The sequence below is a fragment of the Callorhinus ursinus genome, unplaced genomic scaffold, assembly GCF_003265705.2.
Source record: "Callorhinus ursinus isolate GAN/ISIS: 27379988/994484 unplaced genomic scaffold, GSC_fseal_2.0 scaffold16, whole genome shotgun sequence".
In the NCBI taxonomy this organism is placed as follows: Eukaryota; Metazoa; Chordata; class Mammalia; order Carnivora; family Otariidae; genus Callorhinus; species Callorhinus ursinus.
The window spans coordinates 26,580,551-26,607,373 of record NW_027397078.1 but is presented as its reverse complement, the minus strand read 5'-3'; the positions used below and the strand labels follow the sequence as shown (position 1 = coordinate 26,607,373).

Here is a 26,823-nt window from a genome sequence, read left to right as displayed (position 1 = left end):
CTGAGATCAAGAGTTGGATGCTTAACCAACTGAGCCACCCAGGCACCCCTTGGTTGACATTTTATATCATTTAATCTTCTCTCTTATGGCAAAATAGTGTAGTGGGCTTTGATATAAAGTATATTTGAGTTCATCATCCTGGCTCTGCTTTTTGATACCCTGTATGAACTTTAACAAATTGTTTGACGTCTCTGATCAAACACTTTGTTTTATCTGTAAAAGTGGATCACACCTTGTTGTTGGATTATTGTAGGGTTGTTGTGAATAATGGAAACTGATCTAGCCCGTAATCTGGCATTCAGTAGGAGCTTAATAAATGGCCATTTTAGTTACCTTATATAGCAAAAGAGCCCTTGGAAACTCTAAACTCCGGTAGTTTTTGCTCTACAAAAATTTGAAGGAGTGATGCTCTGCTTACTTTTGGTATTGTGTAGCAGTGAAGAAAGACCTATTTCTAGAATGAGTGCTTTTTTAAAAAAGGACTTTGGTTTAATTTAGGATGTTCTTTAGATTTTAATGCAAACTGATTACTGTGCTTCATATTCTGGAAGATATTTTGATGTAATACAGGAGCGATTTTTGATCAGCTGTGAACTTGCCATTCCTATCCACATATTCACATTACCTAGAGTTGAAAATGGAGAACTCAAAACGTATAAAGGTACAATGCCCATGTATAATAATCAGTCCTACAGAATTTGCGTTGTAAAAGGGATATTAAGGTTCAAGTAGTAAATCTATGTAAAGTTTTAAAGTGGGGATATAAATTATACTGGGGTAGCACGGTATCTATTCCATGGTTCATGTAGTCAGTATTAAAACCTATAAAAGCCCATCCAGGATAGCCTCTCATTCATCTCACACACAACTTTAAATACTATTTTTGCTATATTAGGGTTAGTGTTTAAACTTCCCTGCATCAGACATTCTAGGTGACCTGAAAAGTAGACTGGGGCTCCTGAGATTGAAACTGGGGCATTTCAGACAGAAAACCAGGACAGGTTTTATCTGTAAATTTTAAACAATATGGATTACATTAGTTAGCGTACTTGTTGATGAAAATATTAAAGGTGATTCTAGTTTCTTTACTTTGTATTTAAACAAACAGTATACTTAGTTCAGTGTAATTATACTTAATCCTTTGTTTTCTTCAGCTGTTTTAGTTGATCATGAAGCAGCAAAAACAGTATCTTTTAAAACTACTCTATATAATCCTTATATAGTGAATCAGAAGTTAGATCTAGAACTATTAGGCATAGTACCCAGATAACTTGAGGACTTTTATTCTAAAGACAAATGTAAAACTAAAAATATATAGAATTTGCAAAGCTGAGATTATATTATATATGTATGCATGTATCTCTTAAAAGGACTAGAATATAGTCTTGTAACCAAAATAAATATAAATACACACACAGAGAAATCTTCATTCTTGGTGTAAAAATATAAAATGTTTACTGGTAGCTGTAAATTTTTTGAAGGCTCAGAATGAAAAGGTAAAAAAGAGTGATGGGATTACTGCATGCTAAGACTTTAGGAAAGCACTATTTAGAACACTGGGACATAATCACTGATTATCCTTCCAGCTTTCTGATACTGGCCTGACTTATGAACAAAAACTTAAAAATTTACGTATATTATATGAAAATGAATGCTGAAATAGACTGTTTTCATAGCTTTATTTTCTTGAAAAACCTGGACTATATTATATGAGCATCCTGCCAAACACTTTTAAAGATGTAGACAGTATCACCATCAGCAATAACAGAAGAACTGGAGGTCTGGTGTACTATACTTATCCAATTCTTTTACATGGCAAATGGCAGGATACTATTTCTCAGACATCTGTTTTCTGTGTATTGTATTTTAAAATTTATGTAATACTTTATACATATATACCAAAGAATGCATGTCATATATATGTTATGAGGCATAATAATAAATCAAATACTCATGAATGTGTCACCTAATAAGTAGAAATTACCAGTATTGTTTTAGTTACATTTGTGCTCCTCCCCAGTCTCATCACCCCACCTCTTTTCAGGTTGTTTATTGTTTTTTTTTCCCTTAAAATAGTTTTTTTAAGATTTTATTTATTTATTTAGACAGAGAGAGTGTGCGAGCGGGGGGAGGAGCTGAGGGAGAGGGACAAGCAGACTCCGCATTGAGCACGGAACCCGACAGGGCTCAATCTCACAACCCTGAGATCATGACCTGAGCTGAAATCAAGAGTCAGACGCTTAACCGACTGAGCCACGAGGCACCCCTCCTTAAAATAGTTCTTTTTACTTTTCTAAACATCCCATTTAATTATGCTTGTCTTTGAGCTTTGTAAAAATGGTATCACTGTGCATATTACTTGTTTCACTTGATTTGTGTTCCTGAATTCATTCACGTTTCATCCATTTACTGTAGTTCATTCACTTTATATAATACTTAATTGTGTAAATACTTCAATATATTTATTCATTTTCCTGACCATGGACATTTGGATATATACCTACTTTTAAATATATTCCATGGGAGGGTAATTGCTGTGTTACAGAGTACGCACATGCTCATCTTTATAATTGTATTACATTCCTGTTCTGAAAGTTTTATCACTTATTTATGTAATGTACTTTCATTGTCTTTCTACTCTCTGAATTATGATATGTTTGCCATGCTGTCTTATGATGCATTTCACCTTTCAAGAGGCTATTAAAATTTTCTCACAAAGACCCTAAAAAGATAGAACTTTTACCATGCTATGTTGCTATGTTATGTATGTGGAAGCAGATATAGAAAGATGGGTTCCATGATTCTTATCCCTACAGGTGATAAAATAAACTTCAGAAGAGAGTCCCTGATATGTTACCATTTGTCTTGTACCATGATGATTCTTTTTAAAGAATAATATCGAAACTAATACCAATCCATTTAAGAAAAGATTTGCTGTGTGAGACTTGGTGAAAGCATGTATCTGCCCCATGCATTTCTGTGTCTCCAGTGCCTGGCAAACAAATGTTTGTTCGAAGAATGAAAGGACTCATTTTCCCCTTAAAATTCCACCCAAAAAGGGCTGCAGATTATAGATTTAGCTGCTGTAACTCACTGTGATGCTGATGAAGACCTAAAGAGAACTAAACACACACACACAAAATTCTTTCAAAGTTGATGAAGTCCAGGTCTATTGTCATTATTACAAATACACAATTAGTCCTTTAAATTTGAAGGCTGCTTCTTCCTATTCCTTATCCTATTACTCCTTGCAACTTCAGGAAGATGAGTGGGGGAGGCAGGAAACAGTGGTGATAGTACCAGTCTCCTCCATGAAACCAGTAATGGGCTAGTGAATGGGGGAGGGGAGGGGAGAGGAGAAAGGAGGGGAAGGAAGGGGAGGGAGGGGAGAGGAGGGGAGGTTCCTATGGAGAGGACCAGAGTCTAGGAGGAGAGGGCTGGTTTTGGAGCTAGAAAATGTTACCATTACTGTCCAGTCTGCTCAGCCTCCCCAAATAAATCCATGTGTACATTTCTGAGTATCATTTGGAAGGCTTTTGTAGCTTAAAAATTCCCATTTTGATTTGATACCAAATTTGGAAAGCTGAGCCATAAAGGAATATAGAATATAATGCTATGAGACTGTGTAATGCCAGAGTGGGAGTTATAAAAGCACCTAAGCAGGAAAAAATCAAAAGGTTCGATTAGATACTTTTATTCATCCTGGTTCCTGTAACTATTTTATGTATCTTGCTACAGTTTAAGTGCCATCCCAAAGGCATTTAAAAATGCCTTTTAAAATGTCTACAGTTGCGCTATTCAGCAGTTACTAATAATATAACTGTTAATTTCCATTTTAATGTCTCACTGTTTTCCACAGCCCTCCTCACCCTACCAAATATCTCACTAGGCTTTCTGTTTCTTCACATTTAAACTGTCTACAGAAATATTTTCCTGCTCTCTCTCCCAACTGAACTGCCTTTTAGAATCAAAATGTATACTGCCCTGGGCTCTTCTCTTCACTATTTACCCCTCCCTCAAACCCTATCTAGATAAACCCTATGCCTTATGACATTTAAAAATTATTAGGAAGAACAAAAGGTCTATATGAAGTTTAATGGTCAGGAAATAATACCATTGCTTTTGAGTTTGAGCAAATGCTTTTATAACATGTTATCAGAATCAGATTTTTTCCTCATGATAATCCGGTGAAGTAGGTAGACCAGATGTCACTATCTCAATTTTGTAAATGAGTAAATGGAATTTCAGAGAGGAAAAGTGACGTAATAAGTGACATGGTCAGGACTTAGATCCATGATTTGACATTGTGTGTAATAGTTTCTGCTCATTGCTCCTCAAGTTTGGCTTAACCTTAGAATGAAGTGAGAAGCTTTTTAAAAGCACTGATATCTGTGTCCCATAAGACATTAAATTAGACTATTTATGGTCAGGCTTGGCATCAGTAGTTTTTAAATGATACCTTCATTGATTCTAACTTAGAGCCAAAGTTGATAACCACTGTGCTCATAGTTAACTGGTTTAGAATGAGATGAGTAATGAGGTGAGAAGAAAATGTATGTGTTCAAGAATGGTGTTTTATCAAAGGCTGGTCCATGGACTATGATTCACCTGGGGAAGCTTGTTAAGATGCAGATTCCCCAGACTCTGCCATAGGTTGAAAGACTGAGAACTGTGGATCAGTAGGTTCAACTATTTATAGGTGATAATCAGCCCAGAGGCCACACATTTATAAAGGAGGCTAGTTAAAGTTTTGAATTTGCAACTCTCATTATCAATTGTTCATAGTCAGTCGGTGCCATAAATGCAGTCCAAAAGGATTAAACATGTTCTTTAAGACATCAAACAAGATATTAATGAAAATGAAAATGGTCATTGTGCATTTATAATAAGGGGAAAATCAGTGTTAGAAATTAATGTGCTGGGAACTAGGCTTAATAAAATAAGAAGAAATAATAATAACATTTTTAGCATGTTATGAATCCTTATGCCTTACATAGATTATCATCAGATCATTACAAACAGATTTTCATACTTATAAAAGATTAAAGCATACCAAAAAAATATATAGAGCTACTCGTTATAGGCACCAATTTTCTAAGGCATTTGTCTCTGCTGACAAAGTAGTTTTTAATAACCCAGTTCCCTTGGGTTGGGTCAGAATGACAACCAACATCAGACAGATAATTCAGATGAAATTAGGCCTCAACACAAGTGAAATAGTAGACTGAAATTATAATTGATAGTGGCAGGTTGAAGAACTGGTAAGAATTAAGTAATTAGGACAAGGGAGCATGAATAAGACGAATAAAATGAGGCAAAAATTATATACAAACACAAGATGGTGAAAGACTAGATTTGCATAAAGGTAAGAATGTAATCTGAGGCTGACTGCAAATTGCAGTGTGTAAGGAAAGACATAGCATCTCTGAAAAGTAGCACATTTCCTGAAATGAAGTACAGCATGTAAAATTCATGGAATGGGGGCACCTGGCTGCCTCAGTCAGTAGAGCATGTGACTCTTGATCTCAAGGTTGTGATTTCAAGCCCCACATTGAGTGTAGAGCTTACATTTAAAAAGAAATTAATGGAATAGTTATTGCATTAGACTCTGCATTGTTTAGGTCTTCATTTTCATATGTGCTCAGTTTTACCCCTTGTATCTGGTAGAAGATTGTATCAGTCAAGTTAAGCTAGATTATGCTGCAATAATAAACAACCCAGAAATATTTGTGCTTTTAATATCACTCATGTCCAGTGCTCATGCTTCATATCCAGCATGGACTGCTATAGCTCTACTCTACATCCTCCTCCTTCAAAGCCCAGAGTAGCCTCTTGTTGAACACTGCTGGTCATCACAGCAGAGAGGAAAGAGAGGATGGTGTAACTATGAACTAGTTCTTGATGTTTCTGTATGCAAATGGGACAAGCACATCTCACATTTCATTGGACAAAGTAAGTCATATAGCCATGGCTGACTTCAGTGGCTACAGGAAGTTTACTTTTTTCTTTAAAAAAAGGAATGTATATTTAGAAATCATAATATAAGTCTGGCACAGTAATGAATCTATAAAGAATTCCAGTATAGCATTATACTAGAATTTTAAGAACAATACTCTTGTTTATTTGAACATGAGGAAAGCACCATAAAATTAAATTATGTGGAAAAATTTTTAAATATCCACAAATACGTTAGTAAAGGTTGAGTTTGAAGAATTTCTTCTCTCTTTTCAATGGTGTGTTCTTATGCATTGGTGTGTCTCTTAGTATTTTAAGTATAATCTACTGCAATATTGGTGATAGATTTGGTGGGAGGGGGAAGAACTTTTGACATTTTTCAAAGTATAAAATTCTCTCTTAGAATCATTCAGTGTTACTACTAGGAAACCCTAAGTGGATACTGATTATTTATGATAATGATTTTTGAGGGTGTACAAAATTAAGCCTAGATGTAGGCTGGTACTATTATTTGGACAATTTAGTATTTTTTAGGATTTAAATATGTTATTATCATCAATGATCTAAAGATATTTATTGAGTGCCTGGGTATCAATGTTACCTTTTCAGATGTTGCACATAGTGAAAAGAAATGCTTCCATTTTGTCCAAGAAAATGCAATCTAAATAGATAAAAGGACAAATACATATGGACTAAGAAATTTTTAAAACTAATACTTAGAATTTGTTTCAAATATACCAAAATTTCTATTTATTTTTCTGGAAGCCAAGCAGATGATCTTGAACTGATGAAGTAATGTTTAATTTATATTTTCATTTATGATAGGTCATGGTATTTATCTTTGCTTGAACTCCTTAGTTGAATTTGTCACAAGGGAAAAACTGTCTCTCATCATTTAGACCCTATAGATTTTCTTTCCCTTATGATATATTAGATGGTCATTACAGTAAGTAACTTGAACATCTGGAAGCTAGAGAGGCTTTTTATTATAAAGAAATGTTAGCTTTATTGTATGAATATAAAATTCTTGATATCTTTTACATAATATGAATCTTCATGCATGCAGAGAAAACCCAATTATTTTTGTTGAAAATATCTGCTGAGATCATGCAGATTAAAGTTTAAAACAAACTCATATTTAAAATTATTTTAAAACTGAAACTCAGTCTATTTTGGTACAAAACTGAATGTACTGTGCTAGTTTGGCAATTAGAAATTTTGTTTTTAAAAAAACGGCTTGAAAATTTCATTTGTGTGCACCTAATCTCTAAAACCAATGTGAAGGGATGCCTGGGTGGCTCGGTTGTTAAGCGTCTGCCTTCAGCTCAGGTCATGACCCCAGGGTCCTGGGATGGAGCCCCGGGTCGGGCTCCCTGCTCCATGGGAAGCCTGCTTCTCCCTCTCCCACTCCCCCTGCTTGTGTTCCCTCTCTTGCTGTGTCTCTCTCTGTCAGATAAATAAATAAAATCTTTAAAAATAAATAAATAAAACCAATGTGAAGTGTTTATTATGGAATGTGAAAATAGAGAATCAATGGAATAAAATATTCATAACTGATAAATTAAGACTATATTTGTAGTGTACAGAGCACCTTTAAGAAATTAAAAGAGACAGTTCAGTTCCTTCTTTGAAAATACTGATCGTCTAATGGGAGAGAGTAAGACTAACAGATAACTGATGGAAACATAAAGCATGTGCAGTTAGTACGTAGCACATAGGCCTTTCAAAAATATTTAGGTCTTGACTCAAGACATGCAGAATAAACAAACTTAGCTCATGATGGGGATTAGCTCACTGCTTCTTCAGGTTGTCAAAATAAAGCTATTAAAGTTACAGGGATCACAGTCTCACCCTAATGAGTTTTCTGTTCATTAACACCTTAACTTGACATTTTTACTTTTTATCCCTTTTGACACTTCAATCTTGATTAGCCTCAGTAGTTTTTAGATTTGTTACAGAGCCATTAGGATGCTGAAAAAACAATCAGCCTTGCTTCTGCCTGCATCCCCAAGTCCTATATGCTAAAAGATTGGTTTCCACACCCATTCACCTATTGAGACAGTAGTCTGTCATTGTGAAGTGAAGACTAGAGTGATTAAAGCCAGATTGGGGCACCTGGGTGAGTGGGTCGGTTAGGCATCCGACTTTTGATTTCAGCTCAGGTCGTGATCTCAGAGTCTTGAGATCAAGGCCCATGTTGGGCTCTGGGCTCGGCGAGGAGTCTGCTTCTCTCTCTCCTTCTCCCTCTCCCTCTGCCCCTAACCCCGCTTGTGGTCTCTCTCTCTCAAATAAATGAATAAATCTTTAAAAAATAATAAAGCCACATGAGAGACTATGGACTCTGAGAAACAAACTGAGAGTTCTAGAGGGGAGGGGGGTGGGGGGATGGGTTAGCCTGGTGATGGGTATTAAAGAGGGCACATTCTGCGTGGAGCACTGGGTGTTATACACCAACAGTGAATCATGGAACACTACATCAAAAACTAGTGATGTAATGTAGGTGATTAACATAACATAATAAAATTTTAAAAAATAATAATAAAGCCAGATGAGGCTTCATTTTAGATGGCCTCCGTGAGGGGGCGGAGAACTAGACAATTTTGAAAAGCAATATGATGCAAAGTGCAAAAGAATATGACTATGTTCACTGATAGAAAGACTATAGATGACCACTAAGGTCATGCCCACTCACATTCTCCTCCCATCCCTTGTTTATTGCTCTTTGTATGTTGCAAGTCAATACCTTATTTAACCCAATGAAAATCTCAGCCAATTCTTTTCAAAATGGGTCATTTTAAAATTTCAAGAGGGGTACCTGGGTGGCTAAGTCATTTAAGCATCTGACTCTTAGTTTCAGCTCAGGTCATGATCTCAAAGTCGTGAGATCAAGCCCCACTTCAGGCAGTCTCTGCCCTCAGCACAGAGTCTGCTTCAGATTCTCTCTCCCTCTTCTTCCCCCCCCCCCCACTGCTCACACTCTTTTTCTAAAATGGATAAATAAGTAATATCTTAAAATTTGAAGAGATACCATCCTTTATGAACTCTCCTCTTCTCATTCCCAAAACAATAGCAAGAAGACTGCTCCAACAAGTTTTTGGTCTTTAAGCCAGTCAAAATGGTGAAAGGGTTGCCAAGGAGGTACTTGTGGGGTGGTTGGTTATACCTCTGCCTGCCTTGTTTGCTAAGGACATTTATATATTTGCAATTTAACAGTGGCATTTTGATAACACATTCAGGAAGACCAATGACTGTCTATTCACTATGGACATACTTTTCACTCAGGACACTCAGTCAGGCTTTGCTCTTTGATGAATCCAAATTTAGTTTGGACTTTTATCTTCCATCCATTGTAAATCTTTTACCCCTGGCACTGCTTTCTCTGTGCCCACAAAGCTAGGTGATGACTACTTTGGATTCCTTTTAATAGCTCTTTTCTGTATATCATCCTACAGAGAGAATTGCTTTCATTGTACTATGCTGCTACTGTAGATGTTACAATATACTGGAATCTGCTCTTGTGGAAGGAAAAAAAAAAGTGAAGCATCTGGTCAATAACTGGAAACTAAACTCCTCCATATCTTTCTTTTCAGATGTTGCTTTATTGTTATTTGTTTGGAAATCTTGTTAAATGGCTTCCCATTTCATAACTGTTGGAAGGACCATAGTATATTTCTCTAGACCTGACCTTCTGGCTAGCATGGTGACCACTAGCTGCATGTGGCAACTAAAATACAAATTTAAATTAATTAAAACTAAGTAAAATTACAAATCCAGTTCCTCCTTTGCACATTTTAATTGCTCAGGAGGCACATATATCTAAAAACTACTGAATTTCAAGCAGCACAGACATAGAACTTATGATAATTCTCTTATCGCTCTAAGTTTTAATAAATATGTCTCTGTAATACCACTTTCTCCCTTTATTCCTGGCCACGCAACTAATCCTTTCTTCCTGCTCCTAAATATAAGCATTGTCTGAGCTTCTGTCCTCCGCTATCTTCTCACTATACATATTCTTTTTTACTGAATTTGTTGTTGTTTTCTTGTGCCTTTAACTATCACCTCAGTGTAAATACTCCCAGATCTGGCTTTATTTTAGATCCAATTCAGTTTATTAAGTTGCTTGCTGGACAGCTTTGTATAAAATGTCCTGTCTTTTAGCCACTTCTAATTTCACATACCCAAAATATAATTATTTTATTCTCTCCAAAGTCTCTCCTAACATCTCTACTCAGCCATTCATCCATTTGCTCAGGTTTGGACCCCTAGAGTAATGTTTAACTTTCTTCTCCCCATTATTCTCTGTGTCTGATGAATCAGTCACCTAATTCTCATTCCTGGCTACATGTATGTCAGCCACCTCTCCTCAACTTGCTTTCCAGCATCATAACCTCAGTTCAAGCTTTGATTACATTTTACATTTTCTATTGAAAGGGCACTCCAACTGATCTTCCTGCCTCCAGTTTTTTTCCATTCCAAATCCACAACTTCTTCCCCATTGTTTGCATAAAACATATATTTGATCACATACTTCCCATGCTCAGACATTTCTGAGCATTTCCTTGAATCAGAGTAAAGTACACACTCCTCCATCCTCCCTACAGATGAAATGTCTACTTGGTATATCTAGGAAGATACACAGCTTTACAGAGATTCATTATCTAAAACATGACCTGAAAGTTACTCTTGTAACTAAGGGAAAGGAAAAAGAACCATGAGAAAAGGAACAAGAACAGATGGCTATTAGAGTTGTTAGCTGGACCAGAGAGTTTGGACTCCGCTCCTCCTCCCCTTGCCCGCAACACACATGCTCACCATTTTAATGTTGCTGTTTAACACCAGCCATGGCACTATATAATCTACCCTGACTTTAACCCCTCCCAAAATAAAGTCACAAGAAATTATCAGTTGACCAAGTTAAGTGCTATCCCGGTTGAATGGGGCTTCAAAATAGATCGTTACAGAAAAATAAAAATGTTATTCCCTTCAAAACAAAATTTCTCCTGGCTAGCATTGGTAGCTCTCCACAATATGACCTCATGTTATTTTCTAGACTTTCTTTCCTATTGCATTCATTCCACATATCTTATGCTCTAGTCTGGTGTGCATACTTCTCATCATGCCTTTGTTCATTGTGTTTGCACAAACTGAAGTGTTCTTTCCCCGTGAACCCCCAATTTCCAGATTCAAAAGCTATTTAAGGTCAGTAAAATACCTCCTCCAGAAGGTCATTCCAGAGTTAACAAGTTAGGATTTATCTCCTTTTATGGGATCTTCTGTTAGCATTTGTCATGTACCTTATATTATTATTTGATTGTTTGCTCCACTAAATAATGAAATAATGATGGCCAAGGGCCAAGTTTATTTTATCTTTGATTACCTGGTAGTGCCTGACATTGAGTTGCCCTTACAAGATGCCCCCAAAACCTTTTTTGGTGAATGGAATTGTGACTCGAGTAAATGAATGAGTGAATGAATAAAACTAACACCAGCTCATATGAATTAATCACTTCAGCACTGAAAACATTTTGGTACCTTGACAATAGAATATGTGAAGTATTTGGTACAAAGGTGCCATTATTAAAGGTTTGCATAAATGGATGATTTAAATATTACATATAAAAAAACAATATTTTTAGGGACGCCTGGGTGGCTCAGTTGGTTAAGCATCCAACTCTTGATTTTGGCTCAGGTCATGATCTCAGGGTCATGAGATAGAGCCCCGCCTCAGGCTCTGAGCTGGGCGTGGAGCCTGCTTGAGATTCTCTCTCCCTCTTCCTCTGCCCTTCCCCTGTGCATGCATGTATGCTCTCTCTCTCTCAAAAAAAAAAGAGGCATTCATAGTTACAAAGTTCCATGAAATATAATTTTATACAGCATTAGAAACATACACTATTTTTCTTCACTCTCTTGCTTTATGTATTCAATATTAATAACCTGTGAGCTGTTCCTATGACTATAATCCACAGTTGATGAGAAATAATTACTTTTACTGAACATCGTGACCCCAGGATGCTTAAAATGTGTTGACAAAGTATGGAGCATCAGTGGTAACAGAAGTGTTTCTATGTGTTCTGCTCAGTACGGCAGTTGCATCACTGTTTCACAAAAACAATAACTGATTATGATCCTGTGTGGGCACATAGCTCTTCCGTGGGAGACGGTTTCTGTGCATACTTAGGCTTTTCAAAAGGAAAAAATGATCAAAACTGAAAAAACACTCATTATCCTTATGAATATTGTCTTGTTAGGAATTTGATGCATTTAAATGTGGTTTTTAAATCACATGGTTTGTAGAAGCATTATATGGAAAATGATAAAGAAGAAATTGCAAGTGTCATTTTGCATGCACAGTAAAAGAGCATGAGCTACTGAAGAGAATTCCTAGGAGTATATAGTGGCATAGCTCTAAATCCAATCTTTTTTAAAAATCTATATTTAATCCTAACCTAAAAATAAGTAGAACGTCAGAGGTGTACCTTTTCTTAGCATGAATAGGTCCTTAAAAATGTGGATTTCTCCATATTCAGTGCTATTTTCTTTTTAAAACTTGGGGTATGATCTTTTGGGAAAATATTTTGCCCTAAGTGTTAATAAAACCCACACTTGAGAAGCCAATATTTTAAATTCATGTCTTGATGGAAATAAAATAACTTATTAAAAATGAATCCCCTAAGGTACCTATGGCTATTTAAATATTTAGCATGATAAAATGAACTCCTTAACATGATAGCTTAAGTAAAAAGAACATAGTCATTTAGTTTCTGTTCTTCTCCCTAATATAAAGTAGGTTAATATATACCTTTTTGTATTGTTTTGTTCTGTTTGGTTTTCATTATGCTCTGTCCCACACTCTGTGAAAGCCTTTGGCTTTCATAATGAACAGGCCGATCTGGCTGAAAGAAGGTATAGATATAAACAAGTGGAAGCAGTTATTCAAAGTAGTGAGCAGTTGAAGAAAGAAAGAAGTTTACTAGGAGGACAAAAAGAAAAGCCAATCAATAAATGGGGGGAATGTGTAACAAAAGCAGGTAGTTCCGAAGAGTTGAGAACTGTTTCGAGTGACCCAGCAGATACTATTTACAAATCAGTTTATTGTCTTACAGGTTCTATATATTTGGTCATTTTTGGTTTGATTTACTTTGGCGTTCTTCTATCACATCTTATCCTATAAAATAGATTGTTTTTCAAAATACCATCTTTATCAGAATCATGCTGGGGCCCCCACTCCAGGTCTACCCGATCTGTGTATCTGGGGCTGAACCTGGGAATCTGCATTTTAACCCACTTTCCAAGTGATTCTTACATATATACAGAGCTGAAATCTGAAAATTATGACAGTAGCTCAACAGTGTTGGAGTGTAGTTTTATTGCTTTTGCAGTAATGCCGCCTTTATTTTCTTTACCTAAAAACCTACTTTTTCCAAGACCCAATTAAAAGCCACCATTCCCGATTTTTTTAAGGCAGAGTTAGCTGTTTCCTCCTCTGCTCCCCCAGCCCTATGACCCTGCCTTTATTATAGTAATTGTGAGTGTCCCAAATGTGTTAGTGCAGATTTAAGCTTTAATAAGTTCACATATGGGAATATGCTACAAACATAATGCAAGCCTCCTTTGAAAATTTAATTATTCCAATTTCTTTTGTAGTCATTTGGTTTTGTTTATTTCAAACAGTAAGTTTTTAATTTTAATATTTGTGACAGATTTTTAGAGTGGTGGAAAACCTTGTCCACCTCAGTCACCTGATGTATCTCTTTTAGACTTTGTCTTGTTGGTCATGTTAGAATTGTCAGGTATGCATCAGTACTTCATTCTTTGAATAATCTTAAAGCTCAGATTATGGATATAATCCTTTTAGTCACTGAGAAGCAGGAGCTGATGAATGTGTTTACAAAGTTTGAAATTTGACTTGAGCAATGTATATAGCACAGCACAATCGTCACTTTACATTTTAATGAGAAATATATCAGTATTTTAAAATTTTAAATAATTGGCTTTTCACATGTTGATTTCTATATTTTTGTGGCATTCATACTGGTAAAGTTATTGAAACTTAAACTTTGTGAAGACTTGGGGAATCTGCATATTTTAACTTACTTGTGTGAATGCCTGTCTCCTTAAACTGTGCTTTTCTAAGTCAGGGGCCATGTTTAATATATTCAGTATTACACAACTGTTACTGAATATATTTGGATGTATTTGGTACATATAAAATTTAGCATCAACTATATTAATACATGTAATAATTAATATGTACTTTACTGTTTCCATTCATTGCAACTATTATTTTTTTAGATTCCCAATTGCTCCATCTTTGGCCAGTAAGAATCACCTCATGTTGACTTCTGAATCCTGCTGGCACAACCCTTGTAGAGTTCAATAGCTTCTTTCTATCTGTGTCACAGTACAGTCCAAGCTCATCTTGTACATTTCCTACCCCAGATTTGGAATCCACCATTTTCCTAGAAGGCCTGGGAAATGGTATTTGAAAATCACTGTGAGGAATTTATTCATTACTCAGTTGATTGTTTGTCTTTTCACTGGTTGGAACTAAGAAATACATATGTGTACCACGTAATACATCAAGAGACTCTAGGTTCTACTTACCTTGTCTATGTATCTACTTTGTCTCATGCTAAAATTACTTAGGACACCAAAACTGATAGAATGATAGTATCACATAACTGTTCGACTGCTTCACCCTTTGAAAGAAACACAGTAGTTTCAGCAAAACAGTAACAGACTAACAACACTACTACCAACAAACAATATGATTACTGACAATAGTATAAGATTTTGTTTAATAGTTCTTTTTGTTGTGTCACACTAGGGATGTGCAAGTAAAGTATTATATTTTGAAGAACTTGAAATAGTTATTCTCTGTATGATTATTGTATCACTAGCAGGATATCCATTTAGATCATATTTGCTTTTTTCCTTGAGGAGAATCCCTTTGAAGTTTGAACATTTAATCATATTCTCTGATTCTGGGAAGGTAGGTAAATAATCAAACTTGCATCCATTATAGCTGTAGCAGGTTGTACAGGCAGCTTGGGGAAACTGGGCAACTTTCCAGCTTTTCCCAAATCATCTCTTACTGATATAATTGTGTTTGAAATTAATGTAAAATTGGACTCTTCCAAATTCAGATGTAAGTACAATGTACTTTCCCAGTATAAATGCTTTATCTATACTTTGTCTCCCCTGCACACATAATTCATACTTAATTTATAGAGACATAGATATGTCTAAATTTGTAACAAACTTCTTCGGCCCAGAAGCCCTTCAGTATAGCAAGGCCCAATCCTTAAGTATTTCTATTAATTTGTAAAATAAATCACACAAATTTAACTTTAAAACTTTTGCCCCAATAAGATTATGTAATACTTCTGACAAGGTATTGTGGTGAAATGGCATTATCAAAAACTATGTTCAACAAGATTCCTTTTCTTAAAATTAAATTCAGGGGAGAAAATGAAATGGGCTATCATTCCTTAAAATATGCAGTACTGTGAAACATGGTTGTTCTTTCAAAATTAGATGGTCAAATAGCAATTAGTTAACGTTATATTTTGAAGTAAAGGTAATTAGATTAAATTTTTAAAATAAAGACATAGAACAACAATAACTCATGGTTAAAATGTATTTATCACTTACTGTATGCCAGATACTGTGCTAAGCCATTTATCCATTTTCTCATTTATTCCTCACAATACCGTCATTGGGTTACTACTAATGTCATGCCCATTTTATCAATTTCTTAAGAAAAATGAGCTATAGAAACAAAGTTTCTAAGCAAAGATCACTTTGCTATATTTTTATTCGTTGTAAATCTAGCAACTACAGGTAAAAAGACAATGGTGATTTTTAGAAACAATTTTTTATAATTTCAAGGATTCAAATTTAGGTAAGAACTATGAACTTGATATTTGTTAGTAGTGTGTATCAATTTTAAATGCATAATATAAAGGATATTTGATAGCCTACAACAGTTGAAAATATAAAAGCATTTTTGAAACTAAGACTATTGAAATAAATATTAGTGTTTTTCCTTATGTTCTAATCTATAATAAATTAGTATTTGAAATGCTAGAAATACTTCAACAAAAAAGTACTTATCACACATAAAAATTTAGGTAGAAAATGGTTACAATAATTTTTTCTAATTGATTTTGTATGTTTATTTTTTAATATGTGTATAAAATTGGAAAATATGGTTAAGCAAAAATAAGAATATCTCTGTAACTGACCATCATAGTTAAATACAATGAATATTTTGGTATATGGCATTCCAGATTTTTTTCCCATTCTTATTGCTGTTTTTGTTGGAATTGTCAAGACTTTTTCAAATTGTACATTTCCTAAGAAAGTATTTTATTTTTTTTAATTTAAAGATCACATCGTCTTTATTCACTAAGAAAGTATTTTAAAAGGCATGTTTGACTTTTTTAAAACTGATGTGTATGTTTCTTTTTTTTAAAGGATTGTACTGTGTATGAAACAGAGAATAAAATTCTTCATGTGGTAAGTATGCTTGAATTTATTTTCATCTTCATTAGAAAATATTTCTTTAACTAGTAATTAAATAAAAAGGTATAGCCTATAAAAATGAGCTCTGCTTATCTCATAGGAAAAGTACAAAAGGATATAAAAAGTATAAAAGAACAAGTTAAATTAGTTACAACCATTCTTTTGTATCCTAATAGGAAACTACGATACAATGTGATACAAATTTTTAAGATAGTAATATGTAGTAAGGTTGGAATATAATGCAAAACCAAGAAAAAAGAGAATTTGAAATCAGAATTTTTTTGTGACAAAAAGAAAAGTATTTGGTTGTATAATGGGGTAAACAACTTATCGTCATTTGGATGAAATACTTAATTAAATAGTCAGTCTGCCTTTGATCAGATTCTATACTTATCAAAGAACCTTCCAAATTTTAATTTGGTAATAGTTGTTTAATCAATTAATGACTTTGCAAATATTTTATTTTATTACTAGAAATGGAATGTGAGTACATTATACTTTATAGAAAGTATACTTTATAGAAAGTATCCTTTCTTATTAATGAACAGTTTGCTGCTTTTCTTTGTAAATCTGTAACTTGGTTGATGCTCATTGGTCCTGATAATTTCTTCACCTCTGTTAGAAATGAATGAGAACATAAGTAACACTGAAGAAGTTGAGAAGTGAATGCAATATATTACTTTGGCAATTTCACATTCCAGCTAGTTAGAATTTAAGATCCTGTCTGATGATGATTGAGATTGTGGATGGCATTAACCAATCAGTTCAACTCAGAAAGCATTTGTATTTTCTTTTCTTTTTTTTTGGAGTTCTCCTGTTCTTTTATTTTTTTATTAACATTTTTGAAATTTTTATTTAAATTCCAGTTAGTTACCATACAGTGTGATATTAGTTTCAGGTGTACGATATAATGATTCGACACTTCCATACATCACTCAGTGCTCATCACAAGTGCCCTCCTTAATCCCCATCACCTGTTTCCCCCATCCCCCCACCCACCTCCCCTCTGGTAACCTTCAGCGTATTCTCTACAATTATGAGTTTAGTTCTTGGTTTGCCTCTCTCTCTGTTTTTCCCCCTTTGCTTATTTGTTCAGTTTCTTAAATTTCACATATGGTGAAATTATGTGGTATTTGTCTATTTCCACTCCTCCCTTCCTGGCCTTTTAATGTGCTAGCTTTCAGTCGAAGGTTATATACTTGTGTGTTACTTTTCTCACAATAAGACTCTTTTTGAAAATAATAAAATAGTATTGAGTTATACCAACCACTTGGTATATGATGCTGGAATACCTTCTTTAAAACAAAATATTCAAAAAAGTCTCTTTCTAGATTTCCTGTAGTGTAAAGGAAATCACATTAAGTCTAAAGAACTATCTGAACCCTAATTCTAACACTTTGTATCTCCATGACCTTAGTCAAGTGCTTTAACTATCTTTGAGATTTTTTAAGGTAAATTTTAACAATTAAAAAAAATTATTGCTGTAATTGACATAAAACATTATATTAGTTTTAGGTATATGACAGAATGATTTGATATTTGTAGAAGACTTTGTTCTTAATATGTAAAATGAGAATACTAATATCTGCTAAGTTCAATCGTTTGTAATCTCATGACCTTCTTTCCAGTATTTGTTTCTATTTTCCCTTTTTCCTTTTTATGTGCGCCAGAAAATAAAAACCTGAGTTTTGATATAACTTGTTTAGAATCAAATTGTGACTGAATTTGAATGTTCTCTTTGTTACTATGATAGTTGAGTCAGAGTACTCATACTGCAGTAGCTTGAGATACGCACTAGAACATCATCTGTCTCAGCCCAGACCCAATCCCTACAGACAGTAGGGGAGGCAGTTGTGAAGAGGAAGGAGAACCTACCACTTACGAAAACCTGCCATATCCTAGGAGTTCCATAGGCAGTATAAGCACCAGAGTACTCTTCAACAGCTAAACAAACTGAGATAGCTCAGAAAAGTTGTGAGGTGTGTCTTTTCTTGAAATAGATCTTTATTTAAGGATGAGTAAAGAAAAAGAATGGGAAAGAGAAGAAGTATCCTCTCATATATCAGAAGAAAATCCTTCCCATGCAGTAGGTTTATTAAGAACATCTATTTAATGATCTCAAGAATGATCAAAAGAATATTGTTTGCATTAAAATAGAATACCATATTATAAAGAAGGCAAAACCACTATAAACTGGACACAAAATGAACTAAGAAAAGCAGCCTTTAAAACTAAGAACATGGAAATAGAAAACCATGCTAATAGCAGTAAAACCATACTGGTTATTCCAGAAAATTGAAACAATGAGACACAAAATAAATTTTATTGACACTCAGATTTTTAGTAAATTAATAAAAAGACAAAACATGGAGAAGATAATGTCTATAGAGGATAGGTTATGGTTAATACACCTTCAACTAATTATTAGTTTCTAAAGAAGGAAACAATAGAAAACAAGTATATAATAGAAAAATTTAGGAATAGAAATCAGGAAAACTGAATTTCTCAACAAAGAAAGTGAATTGGAAAGATAATAGTTTCACAATATTTTCTGGTAACATTTTATAGTTTTATGGCAAGAAGCAACTACATTCATTTAACCAGTGTGAAGAGACACATGAGAGGTTTTGACTTCAAAGAAATGGAAATTATATTGTATTCGGATGTGTACTGTGAAACCATGACTGGAAGAAGACGATGAAACAAAATCCATAAATCTTTTAAGAAAAGTAATGTCCCAAAATGTTTATATCTAAATTATCATTCATGTATGAAAGCAACAAAAAGATATTTTTAGATCAGCAAGATCACTAACGTACCTTTTTGAAAAAATATATTTGAGTAAGTTTACCAGGTAAAGGAAGCAAAAGTTTCTAATTCCAGAATAGGAGACTTGTGGTAACAAAAGACTGGAGTGAACAACAAAATCAGATGCCATTCACGCTGCTATAACAAAAATATCCTAGCCTGGGGGGCTTAACCAACAAACATTTCTTATACTTCTGGAGGCTGGGCAGCCCAACATAAGGGTGCCTGCAGATTCGGTGTCTGGTGAAGGCCTGTACCCTGGTTCACAGAGAGTCTTCACATAGTGGAAGGGGTGAGGGAGCCCTCTAGGGTCTCTTATAAGGACACTAATCCAATCCAGTTTACGAGGGCTCAGCCCTTATGACCTAGTCACCTCTCAAGGACTCCACTCCCAAAAACCATCACATTTTGCATTAGGTTTAAACATAAGAATTAAGGGAGAGGCATAAGCATTGAGTCTATAACACATAATGAGGAATAAAAAAATATATGAGTGCTATTTTTTAAATGAAAGTTATTAAATAAATCAGATAAGTATCATTAGCTAAATCAGAAAGATAATGCAAATCAATGGATTTATTTATTTCTTAAGAGACAAGCCCTGCATACCTAAATTAAATCACAAAGATGGCCATTACTTTCCAGCCGCGGTTTTCCTCAGAAAACGAGGAATCCCTGTAACACAGTAATGAAATACAATTTTTCACGTATCAGTTCATAAACAGAAATACATACACACACAAAAACACACACTAAAAATATTCAAATGCCGGTGAGAATCTAATGAAATTAAAATGGACATACCTTACCACTAGGCATGTACATTCCTTAAACCTTTTTAAGTTTTAGGCAATTTTAAGGCTCAGAAACTTTAATACTGATATTTATATAGTATTGACAGTATGCCTCAGACACTATTTCAAGTGCTGTATATAAACTAATCATTTGGTCCTCGTAACAACCATATGAGATAGGTTTTATTACTACCCTCTCCTTGTTACAGATGAGGAAACATATGAAGCACAGGAAGGTTAGTTGACTTTCCTGAAGTGACACAGTTGGAAAGGATTTAAGACAGGATTTAACTCGGGCAGTCTCACTCCAGAGTCTGTATTCCTAACCTATCTTGGGAATCTGGTCTAAAAACAAATTATAAAACACAATAAGATTTTTTATAACAAGAATTTAGAAGAGCATTATGTGTAATAGTGAAAATAGGAAATAATAGGGTAATGCGTCAGTAAATTATGGTGAAATTACAAGATGAAATATTTACTATTCATAGTTACTATTTGAAATTATATCTGAATATATAATTTATGAATAAATTACATTTTTGAATATACCTAAAATATTTATGTTCCATTGTCCAAGGAAAGATTCTAAATAATAATGTTAAGTAAAAAACAGATTATAAGCATTATAAACACAAGTCATCACTGTTGAAAATTTTAAAAGAAAATATTCAATGTTAATATTTATTGTGTTTGCTTAGTAAGATAATAGCTGATTTTTTAAATTTTTAAATATTTCCCAATTTTCTTCAGTTAGTTTGCATTGCTTTTATTTTTTTATTTAAAAAAATTTTTTAAGATTTTTATTTATTTGAGAGAGAGAGAAAGCACAAGCAGGGAGAGAGGCAGAGGGACAAGCAGACTCCCCACTGAGCAGGGAGCACAATGGGGGGCTCCATCCCAGGACCCTGGGATCATGACCTGAGCCGAAGGCAGATGTTTAACTGACTGAGCCACCCAGGTGCCCCAGTTTGCATTGCTTTTATAATGAAAAATTATACAAGTATGTATTCTATTAGATTCATAATCCTGATGGCTTTCAAAGGATAATTTTATGGTACACATGCTAGATTTCCTGATGCTCGCTGTTCTTGTCTTTAAAACAGTTTTTTATGCTTAAGACTCTAAAGTAGTAAACTCTGAAGACCAAAAAGTTGGGTGGAAAAGAGGGTTGGTTGTTTGGGTTGCAGTGGTAGACAAAGATGTCTGTTAATATGAAACATGAGAATGAATAAAAGGAAACTGGACAACTTGGGTTTCCTTGGAATTTGTCAGTAAGTATAATGGAACTGACCACACAGCTCAGCCATAAAGGACAAAAAGGAAATGCAGATGATCAGTGCACTATATGTCTGAGTGATTGTTGGCTAATGATAAGCAGTAAAGCATTTCCCCTCTATTGACCTGGTATTTCCCTTTCCGTTAGGCTTTGGCCCTGATTATACCTTCCCTGACAGGTTGGAGTGCATCTGTTTTTGCTCTGCACCGATGCTGGTGTTATACATAGTAAATCAGTTACAGGGAATCTGGAGTTTTCTTGCGTTTCGTACCCTACTTTCTCCTCACTCCCACCTTTCACTAAGTCTTTGAATCTGGAGAGAGAAGCACTCCTGACAAGCCATTTGAGACCTTGTGCTTCAGCGGACTTCAACTGTGCTTATCACAGCCCTGCCGCTCTCATTGGTGAGCCTGGAACACTTACCAGCTTTGATAAACTGAAAATCTCAGGCCAGGCGTGATCATGAAAGTCACATTGTTTAAATCAGATTGTGCTGAGCTCAAATACTCCTTTGACATTGACCAACAGTGTGTTCTTCTATTTGGCGCTTGCTTTGTACTGACATTTTATCCCCATTGCTTTCATAAAAATAACAGGAGGAATAAAGACAACGAATGCCTATTTTATTATGTTAGTGTTAAGATTATCTTTTTGTTAAGTAGTACTTTAGTTTGAAGGAAGGACATTCTCATAAATGCTCTCTCATCTTTTCTCTTCTCCCTCCAAGCTATTCTCTTTTTTTTTTCACTAATTTAAGTTTTATCATTAATTAGGCTTATGTTGGCATGTTGACTATTTGTTTTATTTCATAAACATTCGTGTAATTTTTTTCCTGTCTTTAAATGTATGAGTCTTTACTCCTAAACTCCATCTGGGCTGAGAGTATTGTGCCTTCTCTGCTATCCAGACCAGAAATGGCTAAAACTACACAGAACCAACAGGCCTAACAGAAGAGCCCAGAGGAGAAAATAAAGAGCTCATTTGAGACTTTGCCCCACCATCTATGTTGTATCATTTAAGTAAACATAGCTTTCTTCTGATTACCCCAAACCTTGAAAATAAGTACTGGGACAGCAGCATGTTCCATAATAAAATAAAAATGATCATATTGATATTTTATCTTTAGAGATTTCTTGAAAATAGTGGCACTCTAATGACATCATCAAAATAATTTTACATTGGTCTTCCAAAGGTCCCTAATGCTTTGAAAAGGAAGCTTTGGCAATTATAGCTAGACTCTTCTCTTAACACTGTGGTTTGGAGCCATTGCAAGTGGAGATATTTTTTTGTATGGTTCACATTTTGGCTGTAACTGTAGTATTTGGACATGCAAATTATGGGCCACCTCATTAAAATGAATTCTGATACTGAGTTTTATAGATGAAAAGCATCAAGAGACTTCTTGTTTTCACAGTTGATGTGACTCTTCTATCTTGGCCCCCCTTCACTATCTTTGTGCTCAACCTGAAGAAGCATGCTAACACTATTACTGAACTAGGCATTGATTTCTTGAGTGTTGTATTAGACTGTCTTCAGGTTTTGACATTTTGTTGGTTGATTGCCTTATAAATTATTTTAACTGTAACTTCTCTGTAGTCAATGTCTTATAGAGGAAAGAAAAATCAGATAGAATATGATGGAGGTAAAAAATGTTTGTCTTTTCTAGGACAAAAGGAAAACATATGTATATACTAAAGGGAATATGGCCATACATGATGAATTAAGATAATCTCTTTTTAATGTGTCTTATTATGATTTGGATAGACATTATATGGATGTTCTTGCTAACATTACATTTGCTGATCACATTATGCATTATAAAATGCTTACACAGACTGACTCTGAGTGTGCAATCCTTGTTCCCAAAGAATACTTGTTTTTGTTGGGGAGTCAAGTGAGGCAGAGTAATGTAGTAGAAAGAGTACCAATTTGAAAGTTAAAGAAATTTGGTGTCTTGACCTCATTCTGGCACTTACTAGCTGTGAACAAACTAAATTAGCCTTTCTGATTAAGTTGGAGTTTGGAGTATCTGTGTTTTGTAAGGTCTAAATGCCATAATTCTTTGGTGATAACTCACAAAATCAGTAAAAAACAGTATAGTCTCATGAAATGTTAAATTGAAGAGCCGTCTTCATCTGAGACAATTCCCCATAGTCTGATCAAAGACAGTATGGATTTTTTTTTTTGACACTGTAAATTTTTTTAAACTACAGTTGCAGTCACTGTAAAAGATTTCTTCATCAAGGTAATAGAATCAGTCTGGAGACAGGAATCAAACTGTAACTTAAGCAAGTTTGATCTAAATAGTTATTAAACAGGGGCACCTGGGTGGCTCAGTTGGTTAAGCATCTGACTGTTGATTTTGGCTCGGGTCATGATCTCAGGGTCGTGGGTTCAAGCTCCCTGTCGGGCTCCCCACTTACCATGGAGTCTGCTTGTCCCTCTCCCTCTGCTCTCTCTCAAATAAATAAAGTCTTTTTAGATAGACAGATATATAAATATTAAACTACAATAGAAGATTACCTATACAGATATAAAGAGAATGTAAAGCATTCCCTAGGATGGGGTGGGGGGATATATACAAGGAAGGACAACTTACAGGCAGACATTCTCCCACCAGCCAAGAATTGTAGGTTGAGAGTCAGAACTCATTGGAGCCAGAGGGTTGCACGGGGTTGCCTAAGCCAGAGCTGGTCCACTGTTACCAGGCAAATTGGAAACAGCCTTCCAAGATATAAGCAAGTGATGCTGGTGGGAGGGCTCACCAAGAGAGTAGGGTGCTGCTGTGGGTATGAGGCTGGGAGGGCCCCAGGATGATGGCCACTGAGCCCAGGCCGAGGCTGAGAGGTCACTGAACGACTGCGTGGTCTGGGCACCACAGGATGTTCTCACACACATCCATCACTGATGGACCATGCAGCAGGAACAAGACAAAGCAAAATGCAACACTAGGGAACCTGAAAGAGAAGCCTCCTTCCCCTTGTGATGTTTCTTTAGCGCCCTCTACTGATAAGATCCTAACAGTGTCCTTTCTGTAAAGCAGAAATGCTTGAAGCCTCCTGGCCATATATATCACAGAGCAAGCACTGAAGGGTGAATTTGGAGCTGAGAACCAATAAATTCATAATTGGCACAGTGCAATTAGCTCTGTCCTCCCAAAAAAACACATACGGCAATTTTGAATTTCTCAACTCTAAGTGAAGACATTGCTCCCTGGTCTCAGCTATTTGTTCTTACTTGCCGTTAACTATGTATAGATAGTGCCTGGATTTTCCTGAAGTTCATCTAATTATAATGAACTGCTTCAGTCTTGCTATTTGAGTCTAAAGTAAAATGGCATCCTCTTCCTGATAACCTACATCTTAGCTGAGCTATCCTACGGCCAGACCCTTGTTTATTTTGAGCCTGGAAAGTAGCACGCCCCCTAATGAGTGCTCTCTCAACTACGTGGGGACCCACTGCAAGCCTGCCTACCTCTATTTCTTGCCCCTGAGAGAGCAGGCAAATAGAATGGAGATTTTCCCAGATTAACTTCTGGTTTCCAGCTGACTGTTTCCCTATCAGAAACTAGAGGAGAGTGGAGCCTCTTCTGTCAACTTTAATTCAGACCAGCATGTCTCGGGGATGCCACTGGAAGTAAGTTAGAAGTGTCTTGGGTCCACTTGTCCACTTCTTGCTCATTAGAGCAGGTTCACATTTGGGATTTATATTCTCTCACTGTTTGGTACTGACCTCATCATTCGCAGATGATGGTTATTTTAAAGTGTTACTGCCTCTTTTCCATTATCAGGAACACAAGGGCAGCATGCTTAATGTCAGTGATATTAAGCACAAAGCCAAACTGATCACCTGAAACACTTTCCCAGGTTGCAAAATCCTTGAACATAATAGTTGACATTTGAATCAGTAACAGATACTCACCCTCAGTGATTATTGAGGGAATACACAGCTTTATGTTAATCTTTTTTTTTTATTGTTGTGTTAATCACCATATATTACATCATTAGTTTTTGATGCAGTGTTCCATGATTCATTGTTTGTTCATAACACCCAGTGCACCATGCAAAACGTGCCCTCCTCAATACCCATCACCAGGCTAACCCATCCCCCCACCCCCCTACCCTCTAGAACCCTCAGTTTGTTTTTCAGAGTCCATCATCTCTCATGGTTCGTCTCCCCCTCTGACATACTCCCCTTTTCTTCCTCTCCTGTTATCTTCTTCTTTTCCTTTTTTCTTAAAATATGTTGCGTTATTTGTTTCAGAAGTACAGATCTGTGATTCAACAGTCTTGCACAATTCACAGTGCTCACCGTAGCACATACCCTCCCCAATGTCTATCACCCAGCCATCCCATCCCTCCCACCCCCAACCACTCCAATAACACTCAGTTTGTTTCCTGAGATTAAGAATTCCTCATATCAGTGAGGTCATGTGATACATGTCTTTCTCTGATTGACTTATTTCACTCAGCATAACACCCTCCAGTTCCATCCACGTCGTTGCAAATGGCAAGATCTCATTCCTTTTGATGGCTGCATAATATTCCATTGTATATATATACCACATCTTCTTTATCCATTCATCTGTCGATGGGCATCTTGGCTCTTTCCACAGTTTGGCTATTGTGGACATTGCTGCTATAAACATTGGGGTACATGTACCCTTTCGGGTCCCTACATTTGTATCTTTGTGGTAAATACCCAGTAGTGCAATTGCTGGATCGAACGGTAGCTCTAATTTCAACTGTTTGAGGAACCTCCATACTGTTTTCCAGAGGGGTTGCACCAGCTTGCGGGAATACACAGCTTTATGGAATGGTGGTGGTGGTTTCTTCTCATTTTGTAGTTGTTTTGTTGTGTTTTTTTCCCCACCATCAGAATTTGAAACCTGAAGGAATTGCAGAGTTTTCTAGGCCTTGTTGGAACAAAGTTCATATAACCTTCATATATTTGCTCCTACAGTTGCATTCTAAAGCTATTTGAAACTCTTAATCTTCACTGTATACGGATATAATTTTTACATTAGGTTTAAATTGAAATTCTATTCTATTAGTTTTTAAGTTTAAAAAATTGTCTCTCCTTCAGTTGTCTTCATTCATATGAGCAAGAATTCTTCCTGTGTTGGGGAATATTTATGTAAAATAATAGTTTTAAATACCAATTTAAATTCTTTTTGTGGATTTTACTCTTTCAAAGTTACCTGTGATTGTTTACTCCTTGCATCTTGTTAGGGAACCATCATAATTAGAAGTACAAAATTGTTAGCTCAACAGAGATCTGGCAAGTATTAAAATACTAAGAATACTCTATTTCTGAATGAGGCTTATATTATTTAGAGTTCTCACTAATATTAGAATAAATGTGTGCTGTTTTATAAAAACAAAACCTCTCTTGTTCACAAAATACAATGCAAATGTCATCCTAAGTTGGCATAGAATCACATGATTTATAATACTG

General features: G+C 35.4%; 1 protein-coding gene across 5 annotated transcripts in view; it reads left to right on the top strand.

Annotated features, from left to right (window-relative positions):
• The window catches only part of CNKSR2 (connector enhancer of kinase suppressor of Ras 2), a 278,839-nt gene that overhangs the window by 104,098 nt on the left and 147,918 nt on the right, over nucleotides 1-26,823 (top strand). For all 5 annotated transcript variants that reach the window (XM_025857698.2, XM_025857697.2, XM_025857700.2 and 2 more), the window contains exon 5: nucleotides 16,438-16,479. In XM_025857698.2, coding sequence (XP_025713483.1) covers nucleotides 16,438-16,479 — 42 coding nt within the window. The remainder of the gene's footprint in view (nucleotides 1-16,437; nucleotides 16,480-26,823) is intronic.